This window comes from Kogia breviceps, chromosome 16 (genome assembly GCF_026419965.1).
Source record: "Kogia breviceps isolate mKogBre1 chromosome 16, mKogBre1 haplotype 1, whole genome shotgun sequence".
Lineage (NCBI taxonomy): Eukaryota > Metazoa > Chordata > Mammalia > Artiodactyla > Physeteridae > Kogia > Kogia breviceps.
Genome location: NC_081325.1, coordinates 15011775 through 15039003, shown reverse-complemented (window position 1 = coordinate 15039003; position 27229 = coordinate 15011775). Strand labels below are relative to the sequence as shown.

At 38.7% G+C, this 27229-nt stretch overlaps 1 protein-coding gene across 2 annotated transcripts in view; it reads right to left on the bottom strand.

The window, feature by feature from the left end:
* FREM2 (FRAS1 related extracellular matrix 2) overlaps positions 1-27229 on the bottom strand; it is a 210410-nt gene that overhangs the window by 30009 nt on the left and 153172 nt on the right. For both annotated transcript variants that reach the window (XM_067016848.1, XM_059042124.2), the window contains 7 exons: positions 12018-12167; positions 10066-10275; positions 8491-8688; positions 7609-7773; positions 6851-7033; positions 3256-3386; positions 1154-1312 (listed from right to left, as the gene is read on the bottom strand). In XM_067016848.1, coding sequence (XP_066872949.1) covers positions 1154-1312; positions 3256-3386; positions 6851-7033; positions 7609-7773; positions 8491-8688; positions 10066-10275; positions 12018-12167 — 1196 coding nt within the window. The remainder of the gene's footprint in view (positions 1-1153; positions 1313-3255; positions 3387-6850; positions 7034-7608; positions 7774-8490; positions 8689-10065; positions 10276-12017; positions 12168-27229) is intronic.

Sequence of the window (27229 nt, the reverse complement as noted above, 5' to 3'; positions counted from 1 at the left end):
TTACTGTCGATTTCCCCTTTTATGGCTGTTAGCATTTGCCTTATGTATTGAGATGCTCCTATGTTGGATGCATAAATATTTACAATTGTTATATCTTCTTCGTGGATCGATCCCTTGATCATTATGTAGTGTCCTTCTTTGTCTCTTGTAATGGTTTTTATTTTAAAGTCTATTTTGTCTGATATGAGAATTGCTACTCCAGGTTTCTTTTGATTTCCATTTTCATGGAATATCTTTTTCCATCCCCTCACTTTCAGTCTGTATGTGTCCCTAGGTCTGAAGTGGGTCTCTTGTAGACAGCATATATACGGGTCTTGTTTTTGTATCCATTCAGCCAATCTGTGTCTTTTGGTGGGAGCATTTAATCCATTTACATTTAAGGTAATTATCAATATGTATGTTCCTATTCCCACTTTCCTAATTGTTTTGGGTTTGTTATTGTAGGTCTTTTCCTTCTCTTGTGTTTCTTGCCTAGAGAATTTCCTTTAGCATTTGTTGTATAGCTGGCTTGGTGGTGCTGAACTCTCTCAGCTTTTGCTTGTCTGTAAAGGTTTTAATTTCTCCATCAAATCTGAATGAGATCCTTGCTGGGTAGAGTAATCTTGGCTGTAGGTTTTTCTCCTTCATCACTTTAAATATGTCCTGCCACTCCCTTCTGGCTTGCAGAGTTTCTGCTGAAAGATCAGCTGTTACCCTTATGGGGATTCCCCCTTATGTGACTCTTAAATTATTGACATTTTCATCGGACAATCCCAAACCTTCCCTCACAGGTGGAGCTGCTGTTCTATCTCCTAGTTTGTATAATGATCACATTGTGCCTTATAGTAAAGTGACTGATTCTTATATATTTTTCTCTCCCTTATGTTTAAATTCCTTTAGTGTAGAGTTCATATCTTATTTATTTTTCTCTCAGTGACAAACCCTGAGGTAATACGAGATAACACACTATGTGTACATCAGTTAGTAAACCTTTGTTGGATGAAGGAAGAAAAATAGGACCTTTTCTTGATCAACAGTTTCCTTTCCAAAGTTCAAAGATTAAATCCTGCAGCTTTTCCCCACTTTTATTTCATCATGACAAAGCCCATACTATATTGGTTAATGTTCATAATTATTTTAACTATTTTACAATTTTCCTCAACTTCCTACTCACCGTTATACAGACAACAGGATAACCAGACACAGGTCCAGCACCCTCTTTGGCTCTGGAAGTGTCATCATACATCAGTAAGGACACAACTTGAGGGACAGAAGGAAAAGTGACATCTGCCATGCTGTTCAATTCTTCTATGTACACAATGGCTTTGGTGGCCTAGAAGGAAAAGATAATTCTCCATGATTATTGAAATATTAGACTCCTGGTGCTTCTATTGTGCAGAACAATACTCACAGTGTTTGGCAAGTCCATGGCTTCATTATAGTAAAAATTGTCACACCCAGAGCCTCTGCAGTGTGACAGGCTCTATGTACTCTGTTCCTCATGACCCTGGCACTTGGGCCATATCTTATGGTGCAGGGGAGGGTACCTGAGTCCTGGGTTGGCCAGTGGCCCACAAAGTATTTGGGCTTGAATTTTTTTCTCCAAATTGTGATGATAGTAGTTAAGTCTGTCTCGGGGTGGTAAAGTGGAAGATCCATGAAAAAGTCAATTAGTTAATAGTGGGAGGAAAGCTGAAAGAGACTAGGGAGAAGGCAGATCCTAGAGGTCATGTGACAGCATGGACCCTGCTGAAGTGGATGTCAGGTGAAAAGTGAAGCTTCAGAGGAGCAGAGGACAGAAGCACAGGCAGAGGGCGAAGCTGAGTCACAGACAGAAGAGGAACCTGTGAACATCTACTGGGGGTAGAATGACAAGGAAACCCCGCTGATATATTTGCCTTTTGCTCCCAAATCAGCTTCCAATATCCAACAATACATGGCAGTTTCCAAGCCTATATTTACGTGTGTCTTCTTAAAAGGGGCTTTGATCACTTGAAGTGATTTGAGTGAATCTCTGTTCCTCTTACTCAAAAGAGTTTAATATGATGCTCCATAAAAACTAAAGACTCACTTCTTATGTGATCAAGACTTACAAAAATATATTTGAAAAAGATTTTCTGCTCCTACTTCTTGAATTTTATTCTTTATTTTTTTGCGGTATGCGGGCCTCTCACTGTTGTGGCCTCTCCCATTGCAGAGCATAGGCTCCAGACGCGCAGGCTCAGCGGCCATGGCTCACGGGCCCAGCCGCTCTGTGGCATGTGGGATCTTCCTGGACCGGGGCATGAACCCGCGTCCCCTGCATGGCAGGCGGACTCTCAACCACTGTGCCACCAGGGAAGCCCATTGAATTTTAAATATGACTTAAAAAAAAAAAAAAAAAACCAAGGCACTGTAAATACCATCAAGTAGTAAAAATTATAAAATATTAAAAATACCTGTACTTAAGGGAAAAAAAGTATCCCCAATTTGATCTCATGCTAATAGTGAAACAAATAGTAAAAGAAATAGAGTAAATGTAAGCACAGATACTGTAAACGTTGGTCTGTTTGTTAAATCATTTAGCTTTAAAAATTAGGCTTAAACGTCAAAATTCTATGGAAATTACATTTATCTTGAAGAATATCTGGTTGATGAGTCAATATAAATTAAATAAATCCAGGAAAGAAGTGTTAGGACAGTAACATCTGGGTCATTGAGGCTCTGGACATCAATTTAATAAAGTTACGATGAGCAGGTGGGAATTTTGAGGGTTGGCAAACTGTTTTGTGGGTTGAAATGTGTGTTTTGATAGTTGTGGCACTAAATTAATAGCCTCATCTTTGTGCTGAGACTATACTTTCTCTCTGGAGGTTAATCCCAGATTCAGTCGTTATTGACTAAACTGGGAAGGGTAACTGGGCTGATGTGGGACTCGGAGGCTCTAGTCCTTGAGTTTCTACAAACATGATTTTTCAAGAAAGAGACAGGAATTTTTTATTTTGGCTGCACCACGGGGCTTGCAGGATCTTAGTTCCCTGACCAGGGATCGAACGCATGCCCTTGGCAGTGAAAGCACGGAGTCCTGACCATTGGACCGCCAGGGAATTTAGGACTTTCTTGATTCTTGTTTTAGAATGGAAACAAAATTTATTTAGGAGGTGAAAAGAGAGTATGTGCATTGTCTTTATACAAGGGTTGTATAAAGTTGATTACTTAACTGTACACTACGTGATGCTTACATGCATTTCCCATGATACAATGCTGGCCATGAATTTATATCCATAAATTACTTACCTGTGTCTCTGCTATCATATTTTCATCAGGCTTTAGGTGGACAGTGAAGGCCTCTCTCATCTCTCTTACCCCATCGAATATTACTTCAATTTCAACAATGTGCTGGATTTCTCCCTCCTTAAATTCAATTTCTACAAATGCAAAATCACAGGTTTAAATCTTTTACATAGGAATATGCGAAGTTTTTCTTAAGCTTCTTTGACAGTGACCCACAATGAGAAATATATTTTATATTGTGGCCCAGTATACTTATGTGTATATGTTTGTGTGCACATGTGAGTGTGGATAAAATGGAATAAAAAGTTTTAAAAACATCACCTATTCTTACGATATGCATTGCACTCTAATATTTTCTATTCTATTCCATTTTATCCAGAAGAAAATTTTAATCATAAGCTACTAAATTGATTTTTTGACCCACAGCTTGAAAAAATGCAGCGTTATGGAATAGACAATCACCAATTCTGATATTGGCACAATCAGACAAACTCACTTCTCATTTCCCAGAATTTCTAAACCAATAGGACATAAGTCAAATATACGATCAGAGGCATTATTGAGTGTGAATAGTATTTTCATTATGTATATATCTAGAAAAGCTGGACATAAAATTGTTGAAATTTTAAATATCATGTCAAATTATATTTTAAAAAGACTTCTTTTGGTTGTTGATGTTAATCTTGGAAATTCAGTAATTTTTTTTAAGATAAATGTTAATGGTGTTTTTTTCTCTCACCCCGTCGCTCCTCACTAAAAATAATTCCTTCATTGTCATGGAAATTAAACCCAATAATGGTAAACCTTTTTTAACCATTCATTCTGAGATTCTTAAAATGTTAAAAAATTAATTGATTTTATTGAACTCAAGAATAAGCAGCTGACCAAACTTGGATAAAATATTTTGTTGGTTTTACAATGCTTTTTGAAAAACTGGTTCAGAGGAGAAAATAAAGAATATAATGTATAATAATTCCAATCAGAGACGATAACAGACGCTGCTTTCTCATGTAATGGTGGTATTCAATCATCATAATTCTAAATTAAGAAATCCTTTAAAATGTGGCAGAAGAAAATGTGTCTCCAACATATTTTTCTTTTCCTACTTCCGTCAATTATGAAAAGGATATTTTCTTTAAAATTGTGTTAGTAAGCCAGACTCATCTTTAACATTAGTTCTGTTTCTGGGCACAGCCATTTTCCACACTGGCCTTAGCCAGTTCTTTGATACCATTAGCCTTAGATTTCTCATACGCCAAGACGGCTTATGGTCCTCATTCCAGAGGATGAAAATAGCTGATCACCTCTGGGTCACCAATTTATTTGATTTGACCTGTGTGAAGGTGCAATGAAAATTTATTTTCGAGCGCTTCAACACCTGGGGATTTCATAGAAAAATACAGATTTTTTAGATCTTTTGCACTTTTCTGCCTGGGAACAGTCACCTGGCTATGACAGTACAGGTCTTTCTCGGCAGGGAATGGACTTTCTGGCTGAAGAACATTTCCATCACTCCATCTTTCCCTCACACTTTCCTTGCTTCCCTCATTTTCATTGCTTGTCTTGGCCTTGTAAACATTTGAGTTTTGTAACCCTCTGAATTATATAAACCTAGTTTCTGAGAAGTTGAAAACTTAAGTATTTATTTAAAATGCTTAAATTAATTGTTTTCTTACAGGATACATGCTAGGTGATAGTTGTTTCCTCAGCCACTTTAGACATTTTTAAAAAAAATAAATTTATTTATTTATTTTTTGGCTATGTTGGGTCTTCGTTGCTGCATGCGGGCTTTCTCTAGTTGCGGCGAGCGGGGGCTACTCTTTGTTGCCCTGTGCAGGCTTCTCACTGCGGTGGCTTCTCTTGTTGCGGAGCATAGGCTCTAGGCGTGAGGGCTTCAGTAGTTGTGGCACACGGGCTCAGTAGTTGTGGCTCGCAGGCTCTAGAGCGCAGGCTCAGTAGTTGTGGCGCACGGGCTTCGTTGCTCGGCAGCACGTGGGATCTTCCCGGACCAGGGTTAGAACCCGTGTTCCCTGCATTAGCAGGCGGATTCTTAACCCCTGAAACACCAGGGAAGCCCCTAGACATTTTTAACACAAAAATATTTCAACGTTTATTCTATATTTAATTTTTTGTTTACTGTAAATGACTATCTCAATTTGGACCATAAAAGGATAAATTAAAATATATTTCAGGAAAGATAATTAAATTTTTATTATAAATATTTATAAACACATGTTGACATTTATAGAATAAAAGAGACACAAGTTGATTTACTGTTATTTAAGTTTTCCCTGATTTCATTTGTCAATTTACTATATACATATAATTTTGTTTCTGTCTTGGCAAAAAGAATTGTTTTCTTTATAAGAAAAGCATCTTCTGTTAAAGGTCATATCATCCACATTTAGAAGGTGTTTCCTTCATGTAAAACATGCTCATTTTAGAAATATTTATTTTAGAAATTATAATTTAGCAGCTAATCAGTTTTTTCCTCTCTTTTTGGGTTTTATGCATATATTTCCAATATATTATCATTCTTTACATAGAAAATAATATGAGGATAACTTTGAAGCTGTATAGTAGTTCATCAAACTTATACCATATGTGCAAAGAAAATAAATGTTCCTTTGTAGAAGATGCTAGTTTTTCCAACTGTTTCATTAATTCTATTACTGATTCTGTCACTTCCTAAACTTTGTTCTCAAGTGAGCAGATCAAGATGAATGCCTGTAGTCTATGATCATCAAAAACTGTTGGCAGTCTCTATTTTGCCAGTAAACAATCCACAGAGAGAGAAGAACTGACTTGTTTTATACTCATAAAAGTAATGGGTGAAATGATCTGAAAGTTTGAAGAAGGAGAGGGGTAGGGCTTCCCTGGTGGCGCAGTGGTTGAGAATCCGCCTGCAGATGCAGGAGACACGGGTTCATGCCCTGGTCCGGGAAGATCCCACATGCCGTGGAGCAACTAAGCCCGTGAGCCATGGCCGCTAGGCCTGCGCGTCCGGAGCCTGTGCTCCGCAATGGGAGAGGCCACAACAGTGAGAGGCCCGCATACCGCAAAAAAAAAAAAAAAAAAAAAAAGAAGGAGAGGGGTGGATGAAATGTATTCATTATGAGTTCCTAAGGCCCAGAGAATTCATGGTCCCTGTGGTTGGTAATCTGTCCCCTTTGTACTGTCCTCCATTAACACTAAACTTTCTAGCTTGAAGTTTTGGATTGTTGTTGTTCTATGACTATCTTCTTGGCTACCATACACATTTTCAATGCAATAGAATATTCAGGAAAATTATTATTTAATATCGGCTTGCCATAATGCAGGTAAAACCCAGTGAAAATTAAAGGACTGTAGACTCAAAACAGAAGATCATCTAGCACACTAACTCAAAATTTCCCCAACACATGTACCCAGCAGTCAAAAAGGGAAACCCTGGAAATAAATTCCATTGACTTGTTTTCCTGAAGGAGATTAATTTAAACGAGTACATGTATTTGCATTTCAGTTGGATGGATATCTCTCTTCGTTTTTCTCAAGGGCGCCAGCACCAACACAGTGTAAGCACAACCCATCCGGACACAGGCCCTGGGAGCCCCCATACCTTCCGATACAGGGTGATAGTCCTCTCCAGAGGTGGCTGAACCGTCCTTGGTGTGAACCCTCACAACGGAAACCTTTGAAGTGTCTCCTTGGCGAATCACTGGAATTTTTATAACCACCGACTGTCCTGGTTCTTTGGGTTCACTGACGCTAAATTTGGTTTCTCCAAATTTAATAATTGTCTCTAAAACAGTGGGAGACACGGACAAATTAAATTGTAAAGGGAATGCTTTTTTTCTCCATTTCTAATGTTTTTTTCTCTGTTTCCCATGTGGGAGGAGCTTAGTTATATTATTCTCTCACCTCCCCTCTGTCCCCTCGCTCAATGTCACTAGTGTGTCATGAGAAACTGAGCATGCATGGCCCAGCTCCTTCCTTAGCAATTAACCAGCCCCCAGAAATCACGTGCTCTGGGCTGTCTCTGTGCGCCAAAAATTTTACAGGAGTGGGCCACTGACAGTGGGAAGGGAAGGAGGAAATTGTTGACCCAGGACAACCTGTACGCAGGCATATGTGAGGAGGAGCAGGGAGGTATGAATGCTTGGGATTTAGCATTTAGGTATAATCCATCTTCTTTAACATAACTTTCAGTTTAAATGGTTTATTTCGCTCTCCACTTAGCTTAGTCTTTTTCCTATTTCTCAATTACTTTAAAAGCCAAGTCAGAAAGAGGGGGTTATTTTCTGAGCCACCTAAAACTTTAATACAGATGGATTTCAGTTCCTAATTTACAGTTGAACACAAGAAACAGCTTCTTACTATCAGCATCATCTCTGATCCTTATCAGAGTTTCATTTTGTTCACCAACCACAGCTCCAAAAGGGGAGTTGCTCTGTGGAGTGCCAAGAACCAGACGGAGCTCCTCTACCTCTTCGTAGAGTACGTCATCCATCAGCTCAAGGATACAAGGCTTTTCAGTCTCACCTGGAACGATAATAGTGACAGCAGGACAATCACATCCCATAGGCCATAAAGGAAGCATCTGCAACCAGAAGGTAAGCCCCATGAGGGCGGGGATGTTGCTTTTTTCCCTGCTGTATCAACAGTGCAAAGAACAGTGTCTGGCATGTACTAAGCCTCTGATTAATATTTGCTGAATGAATGGCGAGGTTTGAACATATGCAATGACAGGCCCTATTTGTACAGGGAGTTCTTTAATGCCTGTCTTAGGTTCTGTCACTTGTGTCTGAAAACAAGGGGAAAAGAGGAAATGCCAATTTTATTTACACATTTCTAACATGATCAGGAGGCAAATTTAGCAACTTTGTACTGGTTGGTCATTGTTATGACATTGGATACATATTAAAAATGTGACATCTATTTCCTTTCATTTCTGTCATTTGAACATTAAGTCTTTCCCAGTACTGTGAGATCTACACATTTGATATGCCATTATCTGCTGAATAAAGTTTGAATAAACAATATAGCACATCACTAGAAACTAATCAATAAGTTGATACGGAAACCAAAAGGACATTCATTCACCCTGTTAAAATCGACCTCACTTTGTTATCATTCAGTGCACATTAAACCATGTCATAAGCTTGTTGAAATCAAGAACCTGTATTTCCTTGATAGATAGTTCACACCCAAAACTTGGCTTCCGCAAACTCCAAATAAAAATTTCAAGCTGAAACTTACCAGGGAGGAAGGTGATGGTGGAGATATCCGTGTTTGGGCGTTCTTCAAAGTCCATCATCACTTGTGCAGACCCCTGTCGCGTATAGCACCTCACCGAAGAATTGTACCGGATATCTCCACTCCTGTGGATCACGGTAACGACCTGCTCATCGTTTTCGTTGCCAGTATATACTCGTTCTTTGAATTGCATCTTAGGCACTGCAAAAAAATACAAGAAAATAAACATAAGGATCAAAGTGAACAGAAATGTAAGGAAAATGGCATTTCAGAAAACATGGTTTCGTGGGAAGTATAACTGAACAGAAATGAGAAGAACTGGATCCAACTCTTCACTCAGTCACTTGCCAGTGTTTTGGCCTTGAGCAAATCACTTGCCTCAGTATTTTGATTTCCTTATCCTTGTAAGTTTGCTCTGCCTATTTTGTGGAGTACGAAGATGCAATGAAATGTGAAAAAGTAGATAAAACCAGAGATTTTAAGATGTCTGTATCTATATATGTTGCTTTATCATGAGCTTTTCAGAATTTCTTGATATGAATAATATTAAATATTGTGCACATAATCACATGCATAGTTTACCTGGACCGTGTTGGAAAAGTTGACAATGGCTATAATATTATATATATTAGATAATGGAAAGTGACACCTATACTAGGTCAATTAACTATAGGTCTCATTGACAATAGGTTGGACTCCTCCAAGCAATGTCCAGATCATCATGGTAGATTATTCAGAATTTTCTTGTGATGATGTGTCAGAGACCCCTGCCACGTGTCCAGAAGCTTATTGCTTCAGAACAGTGTTTTTGGCACATCATTAGGGGAATTTCAGGAGTGTCTGGGAGTAAGGAGATAACAGAAAGTGTCTTGTGTTGAGAAATGGAAAAAGACCATTAATACTCAAGGGTTCGTGCAACCCCATGTGGTTCTACCCATCTGTGGGAGGGAGTTCTTGACACACAATCAAGATATTGATAACAATCTCATTTTTTTTTAAATTTGAGAGGAAGACTGAAAGTTTTCTTCTGAGACCGTTTAATTCTATCAAAATAATCAGGATGAGAAAGTAAGACTTGGTCAGCTAAGGTATTATGGGTTGAACTGTGTCCCCCAATTCACAGGTTGAAGTCTTAACACCCAGTACCTCGGAATGTGACCTTGTATGGAGACAGGGTCTTTACAGAACTAATCAAGTAAAAACGAAGTCATTAGGGTGGGCCCTAATTCAATATGACTGGTGTCCTTATACAAAAGGGAAATTTGGACACAGAGACACACATAGAAGCTGATGTAAAGACACATAGGGAAAAGATGGCCATCTACAAGACAAGAGAGAGGGCTGGAATAGATTCTTCTCTTGCATCCCTTAGAAGGAAGTAATCCTGCTGATACCTTGATCTTGGACTCCTAGCCTCCAGAACTGTCAGACGAGAAATTTCTGAGTCTGTAGTACTTTGTTATGGCAGCCCTAGCAAACTAATACAGGTATATAAACCCTAGTTTATCATTTTACTTAACATTTCTATAAACTCTAACTTATCATTTTACTTATCATCATAAATTAATAAACACTCACAATCTGAGACAGAATCATTTATGGCCACCGTGGCTTTGCTGGGGTCACCAAGGGCAGCATTCATAGGCATTCGAAGCACAAGTTCAAATTTCTCAATTCCTTCCAGCACCGGTTGTCCAAGATCATCCAGAATGATAACACGAACAGTCTGCATGTTGACTCCAGGTGCAAAATCTAAATTACGACTGATTCCCACGTAGTCTGTTCCAGCTATGACAGTAACAGAAGAATTTTTCAGTTGGTGACTAACTAATTTTAAACAAAATTATGAGAAGCAAACTGCGTAGATATATTTATAATCCTTTTAAAAATATATAGACTAGCCATACCATTACAGAAAATACATTTAATGAAATGCAAAAGATTAGTATCTAACCTTTTGGTTATTGAGAGGGTTGATCAAAGATCAAGGTTCTGAACTTCGTCTTATCTATGTCTAACAAGTTGTTTTACCTTTAGCTATTTTAGCTTTCTGTCTTATAGTTTTTTAAAATCTATTTTGGAATTCTCAAATAGAACTGATAAAAATCAGGACTAAAAATAACCAGCATATCAATCAAGTATTTGATTATCATAAATTATATATGAAATATAAATGTTGAAATTTTGTTATCATTAGTTAAATATCCAAATCTATTTTCAGAAGTTACTACAGAACTTTAGGTGTGTGACTGCCTGCTGGCTAAAACAACACATTTCAGATACAAGCTTCTGTCTGACATGCTTCACCCATACCTGCCCCAGAGACATATTTGGTTTTTGGCTTATTATTCTCAAAGACATATTTGGTTTTGGGCTTATTATTTTTCAGACTGTGGGGCGCATACTAGTGTTGACATCTCCATTTATGTTCTAAAGTAGTTAAAAAAACAAAACTTTCTCTTAATCTTTAGGCACTCCATCCATAAAGACTGGGAATAGGGGAGAGTGTTCAGTATTATTTCTTCCTCGTTTTCACATCTTCTGCTCTTCTAACTCTCATTTTGTATCTGTTTACCTCTGAATATGCAACTATATTTGAGTATGTGTCTTTAATTCATTTTTAAAAGTCTGTGTATCTGAATCTCACTGTGGTTCTTTCCAAGTTTTTCTTTTCCTCTTCTTCTTTACCTTTATTCTCATCTCTTTCTTTGATTTGGCTTTTCTCTAAAGAAATGACTAATTTGGCTAAACAAATGTTTACTGGACACTGACTACATGCAAAACACGATGCTGGTTCTACAACATTTAAAAAGTGAAAACTTAAGGGTGACTTATAAAATGGGATGAATGGTATGTGTGGTGATTCTGTGATGTGTGGATGATGTGCGTGTGTGGGCATGTGTAAGGGAGAGTTTGTACTGTTGGTCATTTAGATGGGACAAAAAAGGAAATTTCTTATCTTATGCTTGTCCTAGCTTTACGATAAACTTTTAGCAGATGTAGATTCCAGAATAAAAGACAAGCATGTGCCGGCTAGGACAGATTGTATAATGAAGTGTAGAAAAAGTCTTTGGGTCCCAAGTATTTATGGGGACATTTGTTTAAAATAAGGAAGGAGCCAAGCTGGAGATACATACCTGCATGATACTTAAATGCCACTAGATTTCTCCAAGGGTGGCCTTCACGCTTATTCTAATTGTGCATATGATGTCATAATATTCAACGATGGTAGATTTCCCAAGTATAGAGAACCAGTTCATGCAAATAAAGGCATTCAAATGTAGAGTCTTGGACTTCTATGTTTATAACTCAGCCTTTGATTTGTGGCCCTTCAGATGTATTTTCTCACCAGAGTAAATAGAGCCTAGATTTACCGACTATATTATTTTTCTGAAATAATAATTTCAGAAAAAATTACATTCAACCAGACTGCTTAAACAGAAGTGACATATTTGGGCTTTACGGTATTTCATCACGGTAAGTCGAAAATTGTAGAATACTCAAAAGAGTTGCTGTAGGAAACTGCTCACCATCAGCAGACGGAGGGTGTGTCTTCTGAGACCTCACGGTGACGCTGGAAGCCTGGGACAGGTCAGTGCCTGTTCTCCACACCTGCACGTCCACAGAGCCTATGCGCTCGTCCACAGCGTACTCAGCGTCACCAAAGTAGAGGATGGGTTCTGTTAAGAAGGAAACAGAAACCATTTCTGTTGCGTTTACTTTTCCACATCGAACTGCATGATGAAATCCCAGAGAAAGTTCACTTCATCTTATCGACTTCCTTATTATACCATAATTTTTTTTTCCCTTTTAGCAAGATAACATCTCTTTAATCTCTAGACTTACACAGTTTTCAGATCAAAGTGCCTCTGTTGAAAAACAAAAATACATATGTGTCTAATGGAACTTCTTTTTATTGCTTATTTTTGTTGTTGGTGGTTTGCTGTGTTTTGTTTAGGCGGCGCTGCGCGGCTTGTGGTATCTTAGTTCCCCGAACAGGGATTGAACCCATGCCATGGCAGTGGAAACCCCGAGTGGACCCCCAGGGAATTCCCTCTAGTGGAGCATCCTTATCTTGAGGCATATGAGTTACTTTGTCCCCTGTATGTGGGGTTATAAATGGCTTCTAAATGTACTTCCTAAAAGTTTAGCTGGTAAAATAGCAGTAAAATGAAACAAAACACATAAAGCTGAAATTTTATGAATTTGGCCCGACGGCTCATTTTACTGTCTCCTACCGGGTCATCACTCTGGAGACTATTTGCTTAACAACATCTTCTAGTCCATCAGTCCACTGTCTTTGGGCCTCTTATAACCCCTAGAGAGTTAGCCCCTATTGGCATAACTAGACTACATACGATTGGCATAACTAGAATATATATGATTATGAGTCCTGAAGACTTTAGGACATGACAGTAGGTTACCTATAGGGTTTTGGGGGTACTCTATACTAACTGAGATTCCACTAGAGAAATAATCTCATGCCAAGGGGCTTACATTTGTTTTAAATGTGTATGGAAATCATGTGACTTAGGCCATTAAAACAGGACACATACTTTGGAAACTTTGTATTTTTCTCCAGTATTGGCGATGAATTGATCTAACCATCGTTCCCTGTCTGATTCCACCCGTGACCAGCAGTTTACCTTGTGAGACAGCTGCCAGAGTCTGAGAGATGGCAGTTAGCTGACTAATGAAGAAAGCTGGGAGATGATTTGTGAACTTTTTTTTTTTTTTTTTTTTTTTTGCTCCGGACGCGCAGGCTCAGCGGCCATGGCTCACGGGCCCAGCCGCTCCGCGGCATGTGGGATCTTCCCGGACCGGGGCACGAACCCGCGTCCCCTGCATCGGCAGGCGGATTCTCAACCACTGCGCCACCAGGGAAGCCCTGATTTGTGAACTTTTAAAAAAAATCCCCCAAACTTATTCTGAAATATTTATAGGCTTGTGGGAAATTGCAGAAATAGTAAATGGAGAGTATACTTTACCTATTGTGAGCTTATCAACAAAGATAAATTAATTGAGTATATTCATGTGATAAGGCAAATAGTCCTTTGACTTGAGACATTTTAGTCATCTGTGTGTGGTTTTACAAGACTCCAAAGATCTAAGTCTAAAAGGTCATGCAACTCACATCAATGTTCCCTAAAGCACAAGGTCATTCAAGAGATGACTATCACATTTCAGAGCATTTAATTGAATTACCAAACACAAAAATGAAACAAAACCCTACAATTATGGCTCACAACCACCGCTGTGCACTGTGCACTGCTCAAGTTGAGTAAGGATTCTTTGTTTTCCTTCCCCCAAATAAATTATCTTTATTGAAACTGGAAAATTGTGTTTTCTTTGTTTCTTCATATGCGAGCATGATAAAAAGCACAGAGCTTCCTGAACTCTTGAATAATACAAAACCAACGTTGGAAATTTTGCCTGCGTATTTTGGTTCATGGGGTGATAAATCTGCCTACAGCATACTTTCACCTCCTTCTCATCCCTTCAGCCTGGACAGTGCTAGGGCCTGTGAGAGGACGTGTACAGATGAAGGTATTATTAACCTCAGCCAAGGTGGACCTCAAATACGAGCCAATAAATTCCTTACATTTCTCATGCTGAGTAGGGGGCAAAGGTGAAGACAAAAACCCTGAAAATGCTTATTTTGACCAGACGGCCACACCAAGCACATCTGTGTGTCTTTTTAAAGGCTTTTGTAATTATTGCGGAGGCCTGATCATCTGCATCCTGTGAGTGATCTAAGCTTCTTCACATTTCTGGCAAACCACATCATTGCACAGATTAGATTTGAGTTACGGAAGATATCTGTGAAATGCAGTAAGGGAGACCCCCTATTTAATAATGACACCTCCCATATTCCTGTCTCTCTACTCCTCCCAGATACATACTAGAGGTGGAACAGACTAAAATCACGTGAGTGAATACGACCATTTATCACCAAATGGCCCACACAGAGACCACATTTTGTTCTGCATGTGTGCGTTCAGACTCACTCCATTAACTGTAGATCAAGTGTTTTGATGTTATAGCTTAATGTGCAGTTCATAGAAGAAAAAAAAGAGTTCTATGTATTCAATAGTACTCTGAAACTTTTATCCAAGTTGTCATTAAGAGTGAAGAGTAGGGGCTTCCCTGGTGGCGCAGTGGTTGAGAGTCTGCCTGCCGATGCAGGGGACACGGGTTCATACCCCTGGTCTGGGAAGATCCCACATGCCGCGGAGCGGCTGAGCCCGTGAGCCATGGTCGCTGAGCCTGAGCGTCTGGAGCCTGTGCTCTGCAACAGGAGAGGCCACAGCGGTGAGAGGCCCGCGTACCGCGAAAAAAAAAAAAAAAAGAGTGAAGAGTAATGATAATAGTTACCACGTGTAGGACATTTATTATGTGTCTGACATATGTGCTTTATACGTGCATGTGTGTGAGAGAGAGAGAACGAGAGAGAGGAAGGGAGAGAGAGACAGAGGTGGGAGGTCACAGCGTATGTAACAATGCAATATATAATAAAATTTATGTGAATGATGCAAACGATATAACATATTGCCATTGTATAGTGTGTTGTTACCTCCAGCAGAAAGAAAGAGGGGGAATGGAAAAAGGGTTTTAGTCCTAAACCTCTCAATTTTACCACTGCAGCTAATAGAACGCATTAGGAAAGATCTCTCTCTCCTTAAGGTTGATTTTTGGCCTATCTGTAGATTTAAGTTATTTATGTACTTTCTCTCCCTCTCTGTGCTCTATTCATGATCACTGGAAAATTAGTCTATTAATCAATTGCAGTCACTGCAATTAAAGTATAAAGTGACTCTGATGAAATTAAAACATATTTTAATAGTTTTTATTAATTCTCGTTAACTGCCTAGTTTCTTACATCGTGAATAAAAAGAAATGGTGTGGCATTAGCACCTCTGTATCTTTTCAGTGTGGTTGAATGAGAACTGAAAAGAATAATCATTATTGTTATTTCAATTTCTCAATACATTGTCATAAGTCTCTAAAACTTAAATATTATTTATAATTATTACCGTTTGTACAGAATCTTATGTAATATGAACAACTTAAAAATCCTTCAAGCAGTGAGTTGAGTTATAGATAATCAAGATAATTGGCAAGCGTTTCCTTGACCATTTTAATGTGTAGGTAATAAACTAGTGAAACGAAGAGAAAGATAAATGGATGAAACTGTCAACAGTTAAACGATACCTATGTGAAATTCAGAAGAATTGCTTGTTCTTGCAAATTATTATTATTTATGAATAAGATTTTAACTCACCTCTCTTTGGTAAGATGCTTATTTGTTTGTTTTTATCTAGGATCTTGGTTTCTCTTAAAAGTTAAGTAAACTGTAGACCTTTGTCTATTAGTTTTGTAAATATCCATATTACAACTTCAAGTAGATCAGAAAGAAAAAAAACTATTTAATTGTGTAATCAGATCTTAAATACACACCGTGCCTTGTAAGTTCACAATCTTAACAGAGAAAACAGTCAGTGGCTGGTATTACTACCTGGATGAGAAAATATCAAAGTCATGTAGCCCACACCCACAAAATACCATAAAACAGTCATTCGTCACCACTCCACCAACCATAGGTGACACTGCAGAAAGCACGTTTATTCCCCCTGCAGAGAAAAGATATGTTATATACAAATAGTGTGAGGGAAGCACAAGGGAGATTTTTAAATTGACCACGTGAAATAGGGTGAAATTCTTAAGGGAAGCCAAACTCTACTCTCTGTATCCTTTGTGGTGTTAACACTTCTAAAGAAAGGGCACAGATCAAGGCATTGCCTACTGAAGAGTCTGTTTTAGTTCATTAAACATTAATATGCTTTTCAAGGTTGGGAATACTTTCAATACAAACAACACAGATAGGATCATGTCTGTTTCTTACAAACATAGTTGATGAGGAGGCTTGGCAAGCCATACAACACACACACCTGCAATGAAGACAAAGGGAAAAATCATTTAAGTTTTTCCCCACAGGGAAAAAGTGAACTTTTTTCCTTTGCTGAGTCTGTGGTGTCTAGATTGATGTTTACAATTACTCTGTGTCTCATGAGATGAAAGGAAGAGGTGCCAGTAGAAATTGCTCTCTGGAGCCCAATCTTGTTTACTCACGTGTACCTGGAACATTGGTCAAGTAGGCTTTGTAGCTCTAAGATGTTTGCTTAGAATTGAATTTTAAAAAAAACAACACACAAAAAACGTCTACGCCATCTTTTGGTTCAGTGCTGAAAATAATACAAAGGAACCTCCCCAAATTATTTCCAATTCAGATCTCTCTTCTGAGTTTCGGACCTTGATAACTGGCTGCTTACACAACCCCATGCTGTGGGCACCTCAAGGTAAACTCTCAAACAGAGGCAGTAGAGTCAGCACCACTGCCCACCCCCTGGTTTCTCTCTATGTCACTGCCACTACCTTAGATGCAGCCAGCACCACCTGCCATTGAACTCTCCCAACAGCACCCTAGCTAGGCTCTTAACCAGAGGCCATCCCCCAAAGCAAATTGCATCGTGGCAATCCCTTTGCTGAAAGCCTTTCAGTGTTTCAGTGCTCTTAGCGTTGCTAACAGACTTTTTAACATTGGTTAAAAACACTGGTTTGTAAAACACTAAACATCTGGTCTCAGTTTGCCTTTTAAACCTCCTTTTGGCCTCCTTTCTACCCCCAAATCCAGTGTCTTGAATGCCTTAAATGGGGCACTCCCAGTCTTTGCTATACCACTGCCATTGCTTTGAACACTCTTCCCTCCTCCTCGCAGGATAACTCCGGCTCCTTTCAGGTTTCAGATTTTTTTAATTTTTATTTTTTGGACGCACCACGCGGCTTGTGGAATCTTAGTTCCCTGACCAGGGATCGAACTCAGACTCCCTGCAATGGAAGCACGGAGTCCTAAACCACTGGACGCCAGGGAATTCGGGTTTCAGTAGAAGTCACTTGTGCTGGGGAACATCCTGTCTTCCCTCATCAACCCCGTCCCCCTCCACAGTCACCTCAGGCTGTCTCTGAGCCCTCTAACGGGAGGAATTAAGCCTCCTTTACTCACTGATGTTTTCCTAACACTTAGTGTAATCAACGGCTGGCCGTAGGTGCTCAATTAACGTTTGTGGAGGTAATGAACATCGTGTAAAATAGGATCACTGATTTGCCAGAGCAAATGAATAAGTATGTCTTTGTGGTGGGTGAGTTAGAAGGGCTCAGAGGAGGATGAAGTGCTTGTTTTGCAGTAAAATGACTGTGGAGGGCTGCCCTTTGAATCTGGAGCAGGTCCACAGGGGCAAGGGAAGCCCACCACGATGAACTCCAAGAGGAGGTTTTTTTTTTTTTAACTTTCACTTTTAAAATACTTTGCCTCCAGGCATTTCCAAGTTGGATGCGCCTTAGAATCAGCCAAGGAGATTTAAAGATACAGATGCTTGCTCTCACCTCCAATTTGTCGAATCATAATTTCCAGTGGGTTCCCCCAGGCACCAGTGTGTTCTCTTCTTTTCTTTCTTTCTTTCTTCCTTTTCTTTCTTTCTTCCTTTTCTTTTTCTTCCTTCCTTCCTTCCTTCCTTCCTTCCTTCCTTCCTTCCTTCCTTCCTTCCTTCCTTCCTTTCTTTCTTCCTTCCTTCCTTCCTTTCTTTCTTCCTTCCTTCCTTCCTTCCTTCCTTTCTTTTTTGAAGTTGACTATATTTTTTAGAGTAGTTTTCCATTCAGAATTGTCTTCAGAGCAAAGCTGAGCAGAAGATACAGAGATCTACCATATCCTCCCAGCCCCACCCATGTATCTCACCAGTGTTTTTGAAAACCTCTACAGGTCTCAGCAACCTTCAGGTTGTTTTAGCTCATGTCAGTGTCTTTAGCAAATAATAAGTAATGGTTAGATACCACACTAATTGTTTTGATTTCAGTATCTTACTTCATCCTTACAGCCACCTTATGAGGTACGTACTATATTAGTCTTCTTTTCACAGATAAGGAAACTAAGGATTAGGGAGATTAAGAGATTTGCCCAAAGTCACACATCAGGGAAATGGTGGATTAGGATCCATACCTCGATAAAGTGTGTGCCCTTAACTAAGCTAACTAACCTTAACTAAGGCAACCATAATACAAAAGGTTGTCACGAGATTTTAATGAACATAATTTTTATCCTGAATTCAATGTATGGAGGTTTATCATATAGAAATGCTAACATAAGTGTACAAAGATACATACACAAGTATGTTGTACTTCATTTGTACTAAGACACAATTGAAAACAAGCCCAAAATCCCTCAGAAGGGGACTGGTTGAATTACAGTTCATTCAGAAAATGAAACACCAGGCTATGAAGTTGATTTTTTTTTTCTTTCCTTTTCTTAAGGTAGAAAAGCTAGTGAAGACATTGACGTCTGGTTAAAGACAGTTTTGTGATTTTACCCCCTCTACTTGGCTTCATCAGCAGCAATGATAGATTAAAAATTAAAGATAGCATGCCATTTCTTTTTGGTAGCTTTGAAGACTTTCCTTTTATCATTATTATGCTTGATAAGGAAAGGGAAAGCTATGCTCAAAACAAGATAAGCATCTCTGTGAACTAAAAACGTAACAGAACAACAGACCATCATAGTGGTGAGTGGAGCCTGAAGTGAACGGTTCTGCTGGCCTCTTAAGTCTGCACAAAGTCTGTGAATCAACACTGGAGTCATAGAAACCAAAGGAAAATGGAACTCAAGAGTGAGGGCAAAATAAACATATTTTCAGCCATTAAAGATGAAGAGGTTTTCTTACCTATAGATGCACACTGAGAAATTGCTAAAAACACAGAAGAAAAGTAAAATCAAATGGAGGAACTGGATGCAAGACACTTTGCTGAGCAATCGAGAAAATATGCTGGTAAATCCAACTATTGATTGCAAGTATAAACAATCATCGTAACTGATATTTTCAACTTAATGATGAAACCAAAACTTGAGACAACAGAAAGGAAATTATAAACAGAGGAATTCAGTGGGTGTCTAAACTATTCCATGTCCTTGTCTTTTTCAAGAGAGTAAACTTTGTTAGGCAGATAGTAAAGTCTCTTCACTAAAATTATGAGTTGCAAAAAAAAAAAAAAAAAGGCGCAGTGGTTGAGAATCCTCCTGCGAATTCAGGGGACACGGGTCGTGCCCCGATCCGGGAAGATCACACATGTCGCGGAGCAGCTGGGCCCGTGAGCCACGGCCGCTGAGCCTGCACGTCCGGAGCATGTGCTCCGCGACGGGAGAGGCCACAACAGTGAGAAGCCCGCATACCACACACACACACACACACACACACACACACACACTCACACACACACACACACAAAATTATGAGTTGCCACCAAAAGTACAGAAACCAGTAGAAAATAAAAATCACAAAGGATACGTAAAACTTTCTTGGCATAACAAGAAGCTGTGAAGGAGGGAAAAAAATAAAGGAAAAATCCATATGCAGAAACCCCAAATAAAAAGCCCAAATATATTGCCATAACTAGAATAAGGCAAACTGCTTAACTTTTCTTATTTAAAACAGATGGACTGGATTAAAAAACAAAAAGGCAAACAGGGCTTCCCTGGTGATGCAGTGGTTGAGAGTCCACCTGCCGATGCAGGGGACATGGGTTCGTGCCCCGGTCCGGGAAGATCCCACATGCCGCGGAGCGGCTGGGCCCGTGAGCCGTGGCCGCTGAGCCTGCGCGTCTGGAGCCTGTGCTCCGCAACGGGAGAGGTCACAACAGTAAGAGGCCCACGTACCACACACACACACAAAGACAAACAGACATAAAAAAGTAGCTGTAAACAAAATTCGAGGAAAATATGAAAACTGTAAGGATGTAAGAAGGCTATGTTAAGCCAACAGGAAAAAAGCAAGGCAGTGTAGCAACATTAACAAAAGTCCAAATACAAGTTAAAGCAAATTCATTAATACAGAGGAATTCTCCATAATACAAAACAACCGCCAACCAAGATTATCTGACATTCTTGAATTTGTATTGAAATATATAAAGCAAAAATTGATGATTATAGGAAAATATTGATTAATCTACGATTATAGTGGGTTTTTAAAATCTTACAATGCTCAGAAAATGATAGATGAGGCAGAACAATTTAGTAGGAATATTAAAAAAAAGTCACAACATAACCTTTGTCTAAGCATGTATGTATCCCTGCCCCCCAAAACAAAAGATTGGTATCCAAAATATATTAAAACTTTTATAAATCTACAACAAAAATTTTAACAGCAAATGGAAAAATTGAAAAATTATATAAACCTTCAAATCTCAGGAGAGAAAACTTTCACTGTTATATGTAAATAATCTTAAAATGAGACATTATTTAATATTCATAAGATTAGCAAAACCCAAATAGTTCAACAATGTGTGAAACACATTGAATGTTTGTGAAACAGACATTCTCAAATGCTGCTGGTAGAAAAGCAATTGATTCAATCACTTTGGAGAGATTTGGCTATAACTGGTAGAACTGAACTTTCAGGTCCAGCATGACCCATCAATTCTATCTTTAGGTATACACCCTAGAAAAGTTCCGTACATGTATATTCAGGATTATTTACAAATATGTTTAGTGCAACTTTATGTATACATACAAAACCCAATGTCAGTAGGGCAGTAGGGGAATGGATAATTAACTCTAATTTAAATTCATCAGAATAACCGGATCTTGAAAACACAATGCTGATTTTTTTAAAAAAAGCACTTTGAAATAGATATTTATCCAATTTATGATCATTGCTACTTTGGAGGACCATGGTAGTTGAATGGTACTAGAAGGAAACTTATGTTTTATGTCTAGTGTTTGATTCCTTTAAAGGACCTGAGGCAACTATGAAAAATGGAACACTGGTTAATTTTAGAGAGAGCACACATTATGCTGTATTATTTTTGTACATTTCTCTAAAGAAAAAAATTTTTACATGGTAGTTATAGAATGGTATGCATAAAATAATTCATGTTGTTCATACACATATTATTGATGCACAGAAAAATAAGAAAGAATATATATCAAATTGCTAACTGGTTATTTCTTAGAGATGGAATTATGAGGAAATTTATTTCCTTTGCTGCACATTTCTTCCACACACTAATTTGCTATATATTTTACTTTTTTTCCCCAAGCAGCATCATTACGTTTATAAATAAGAAGAAAAAAATTAGATTAACTTCCTTCTATAAATAACATCTTGTAAAAAATTAGTTTTAAATAATTTTGACTGGGCCTTTCCCTACTTTTCTTTAAAAAAATATGTAAACACACATTCTTAAGAAAGACCTCGTATTTAGTCTCTAAAAAGCACTTTCAAAATTCTTGTTGAAAAAAAAAGGTCAAATATATGTTTGAGTATGTATTAGTTTAAAGGCATGTTTTGACATTTCTTTTCCTTGCCAACTATAATTTTCTCAGAAAGAATAAAGAAAAGTCAGGACATGTCTAAAATGCTTATAACTTAAGGACTGAATCTTCCCAAGATTTCAGCTGAGAATACGTGGTGAGCCTTTCTCCAAAAAAGATACTGTAATCAGAGATTCTGCTGTCAATCTAGTTTCACTCCAAAACTCTGATTTTGTCTTTTTCAGGGTCAATACAAGTTTAAAATAAAATTTAAATGTTAAGGTCATCAGTTTTCCACCATCCAGTAGCATTTGAAGAAGGCTTCCTGAATATTCTTTATTCAACAAATATTTCTGAGAACCCATCTCTAGGAGAGTGCTTTTAAAACCCTGTTTTGTTTCTATCCTATATGATATCACATCATATAAACAAGGGAGAGGAAGGAAAACTGGTTATAACTCTCTGATTTCTCAACTCAATGGATTCAATTTACAATTTCTTAAACAGTATTCTTTGTAGCATCTAAAACTGAATGTAATGATAAGTACTAGGCAAATAAGAGATATCTTGCATATGTGAAAAAATATTTACTATCTCATGAGTGGGATAGAAAAAGATCTGAAAACAACTTAAAAGCTCATCAATACAGAATTTTAACAACATGTTACAGCCACACTGTGGAATACTACGTAGCCATTAAAAAGAATCAGTAGGTTTATGACACAAAAAGCTTTTTGTGTCATACATTGTTATGTGAAATAACTATAACATAAAATAATATGCATAAAATGATCAAGTAGAATAACAAACATTAATTGAGTATTTTCAGTATGCCTGAATTGTTCTAAGTGCTCATAACCCTTTGAGGTAGGTATTATTATCATCTCCACTATACAGATAAGGAAACTGAAGTTCAGGAGTTCCAGATCAATAGTCAATAAGTGGAAAGGAAGTCAGACTGCCTCCCTCTAGAATATGTGCTCTTTGCCTCTTCACTATAACAATAATTACTTCTAATCAAAGTAAATGTGTGCATGTAATTGTGTGTACAGAAAAGCAACACATTGTACTTAAGTGACCTCAAGGGAGAGGTATGGGTTTGAAGAAGGAGATACGATAAGACTACTGCCATTTAGTTTACATACTTCTCCATGGCGCTCATGTAATAATTTTGTAATGAAAGTATTAATACTAAGCAAGAATTAATCTGCATAACACACCTCCATTAAACATAACCTCACAATATTAGATTTAAGAAAAATATTTATTACAGAGTGGAAAGTCTCTTCTCTCTTGTTAAAATCTTTAAAACATTTTTGTACTCTTAACAGATTCTGGCATCTTTAGCAACTTGCTGCAGTATTTCTCAGTGGTGTGGATGAGTATCCTCTCTAGGGAGGTGAGAAGTTATTGCACTTTCCGAACAATCACTATCTAAGACTGCAAGGTGCTGCAAAGTTTGTGTCTCTCCATTTTCGCATCTGACCTCCTCCCAGGTGACAGCTGTCAAGCAAGTCCTGCTGCTTATACTTTTTTCACGTCGCGTTTTCCACGCTGTGTTCGCATGGCTCATAGACGCACTCATCTCCCGCATTAGACAGAGACCTCCCCAAAGGCGGAAATCAAGCACTACTGTTCATCCATAGACTCCAATGAGAAGCGTGGAGCCTGACATACGAGGTCATAAAATAACGCGTGGAGACATAAGCTAAGACCGATACTGCTTCCGGTCTCTAATCCAAAGTAATCATCATTACGGCTCTAAAGCTCATCTTGTGAAGACACACCAATTAATATCAAAGTTAGTGTGAGAGTCATATTATGATGGAATGGCTACTTTTACTGAGGGTCTGCCTCTGCAGGTCACATCAGAATCTCTAGAATCTTTGCTGTAGGACCTATAGTGCTCCCAACAGGCTTATAAGGTCATTATTTTTATCTGCTGTTTACAAACATGAAATTGAAACTTAGAGAGAGTAAATAATTATCTCAAGGTCACATAGCTCATATATAGTGGAAGCAGGATTCAAAGGTAAGTTTCTAAGACTGCAAAGGCTGTGCTGTTTTCCTTATGTAGTACTTTCTCTGAAAATGATTAAAAAATGGAAAAGTAAGCATTTTTAGAATATTTTCCTTTAAAGAAGTGTAATGAGGGTCTGTAAAGACAGAGACACAATATTCCATGTAAGAGAAAAATTAGAATATGTTATAGATCAGTATTTCTCAGTTGTGAAGGTAAATTTCTTCATTAAAAATACAAGAGCACACCATTACAGGAGCAGGGAAAGAAAATTGACACCACCTTATTCTTAAATTCTCCATTCATTTAAAATCGTTACTGCTCCCCAAATCACCAATCAGAAGGCATGCATGTATAATTTTACTCCTGCAGACTAAAGTGAATTTCATAAAATTTCAGAGTCTGCAGAGACTTTGACATTGGGGTGATTTGTGTGGGAATCCCAACAGCTGAACGAAGAAAGATTACGGCCAACACGGTGTCAAACACAACCTGTGTGAGGTCTCAGGAATAAAAGCATGTGGCTGACACTCAAAAAATAAATAACCTTGACCACAGACTGTTCAATAACCGACACTTGAAACATGCCTGCAGGCGGCAAAGGAAGGGACTCCAGAATAAATAGCCAAAGCTGTTCCACTTCAAGCTGAGGGGATGTGCTCCTTTTTTGTAAGAATCCTCCTTCCCTGTTCTTGTATTACTCAGTAGCAGTGGCCGACTCTGCTCCATTGCTTCTTAGCTGGAACCGGAAAAGTGGTCCCAGGAGTCTTCCATCCTCTTGCAGTGTGATGGGGAAAAAACACAGGAAACTGTCCTACAAGCCATGAGTGCAAGTCCCCTTTCAGTCACTTCTGAAATGCCTGACATTGGGGAAGTCTCTTTGGTTCTTGGATTTCTTTTTTTAAAAATTTCTATTGGCGCTTGGTTGCTTTACCATGTCGTGTTAGCCTCCGCTGCACAACAAAATGAATCAGCCAGACACATACAGAGATCCCCACCCTTTGGGACTTCTCTCCTATTAATGCACCCCAAGGTTCATAGCAGCAATATTTACAATAGTCAGGACATGGCAGTAACCGAAATGTCCATCAACAGAGGAATGGTTCTTGGATTCCTGGTCTGCAAATGGAGGAAACCCAGTTCAGCTGTGCGAAGTCAGATCATGAAGCTTTCGGGTCTGTGCACCTTCTTCCTGGTCTTCTCCGATTGGTGGTTTTCTCGTGGATAACGATATAGCTTGCAGCTATTTCTCTCATTCAACATTTTATCTATGCTGTCTTTATTTTTTATTGAAAAGAAAACAGTTGCTTCCTCTCAAGGAAAAATAAGAGTTAAAAAACCATTCTTTCTCATAAATGGTTTGCACACTAAAGAGAAACCATAAACCCAGATGATAAAAGTGTAGGCATTATGATTTTCATGTGATTTCTCATATACAGATAAAATGTACTCAGTAATATACATGGGTCCTAAGAGAACATCGTGTTTAATCCTTTAGATTTGTGTTTTGTTTTCATTTATAGAGGATGAAATCTGTCTAATATTTTTAAAAAGTGAAATTAAAAACAATAGAACCATATAACCTCCTGGGATAAAAGGAGCATCCCTGAGTTAGGGCTGAGTTGTGTGAACTAAGTGGTTAAAAGGTAGCTCAGGGACCTCCCTGGTGGCGCAGTGGTTAAGAATCCGCCTGCCAATGCAGGGGACACGATTTCGAGCCCTGGTCTGGGAAGATCCCACATGCCGTGGAGCAACTAAGCCCATGCGCCACAGCTACTGAGCCTGCGCTCTAGAACATGCAAGCCACAATTACTGAGCCCACGTGACACAACTACTGAAGCCCGTGTACCTAGAGCCCGTGCTCTGCAACAAGAGAAGCCACCGCAATGAGAAGCCCGCGCACCACAACGAAGAGTAGCCCCCGCTCGCCGCAACTAGAGAAAAGCCCGTGCGCAGCAACCAAGACCCAACACAGCCAAAAATTTAAAAAGAAGAAAAAAAAAATACAGAAGGAAAACCAGGTTAGAGCAAGGACTACTGTTGTTCTCTATTTTTTTTCTTTGATTTGCTTTGATTTCTCTCAGAAGCTAAGGCACTAGGGCCATGGTTACTTGTATGTCTATATTACTTTCACTGTTTCAAAAGAAAAAGAAGAAAAGAAATGAATTCCATACATAACTTAATTATTGGGTCTCCCATAATTATAACACAAGGGTTTAATGGAGTTTCCCTATTTGCAGAAATGTCAAGGGATATCATGTTTTGAACAAGGTAATGAAGTTGTCCTCAGAGAATTAATCAAACATCTCCTGCTAACAGTTTATTTGTCCTCTCAGTATCCTGAAGTAGGTTCAGTACATAGTGCTATTAAGATGTACTGACATTTTAAAAAACTTCAAAATATGTATCCTGGACCAATGTCGGTTAAGACATGCAAGCTAGATTCATTGGCAGGGTAACGATCCCCTGGAAAGTGGGTATAAATCTCTGTACTTCTTTCAACTCTGTTGTGTAGTGTAGATAGTATTTTACCAGTTTACTGAGCTGGAGACCATGCACCACAGATTCACAAGTGTAAAAGCAGCATCTATACTATTTATAATTTTATTTTGTACTTAGAGATCTCCTTGCAGCACGATTGTGAAGGACCCTATGGCTTTGGCTTTTTAAAGCTTTCCCTGGCAGTGAGTGTGGTCCTGAAAATTATCCCTTTGAAGAAGTGTGATTCTTGAACAACAAAAAAAAGAAGAATGAGCTTCTTGTTGGCATTTTGACCAGAATTTCAGCTTTGTGGCATCCTTCCTGAGACAGTGAAACAGATTGTTTGTGAAACACCCTCAGGGAAATTGAAGCTGAGATACATTTCAGCCCTATGAAGTGTAAAGAGAAAGCTATTTTTCTCTCACAATGTCAATATTCTGACCTTCCTGACTCTTTTATTATTAAGTACTGGCTAATAAAGCTCTACCAACCGTTTAGCTTCTTTTCCCAGGACTCTGTTTAACTCAGTGACTGCTGACCTGTACTGTGATTTGGTTCACCCAGACAGTGCAGTTGTCCTTACAATGATGAGACTGTCACAGCCCGAGGGGACATGTGACAATGCACATCAATTTCTGGGCTGCCAAATGCCATGACTCAGTCTTTTTGATTCTTTGTGTGGCTTTCCCAGAACCTCAGGTCCCACTGGATGCCCCTTTGAAAGCACCCATTGCGCGTGGAGCCTGGTTTGATCAGCTGCCAGTTTTGTATCTGTTTGCCTACTTCCTTGTTGGAATCCTCTAGGGACTGGGCCTGTCTTGTTCATCACGGAGTCCTTGGTGCCTTGGGAAATGCCCACTACTCAGAAGGGGAGCTACTAAGTGCTA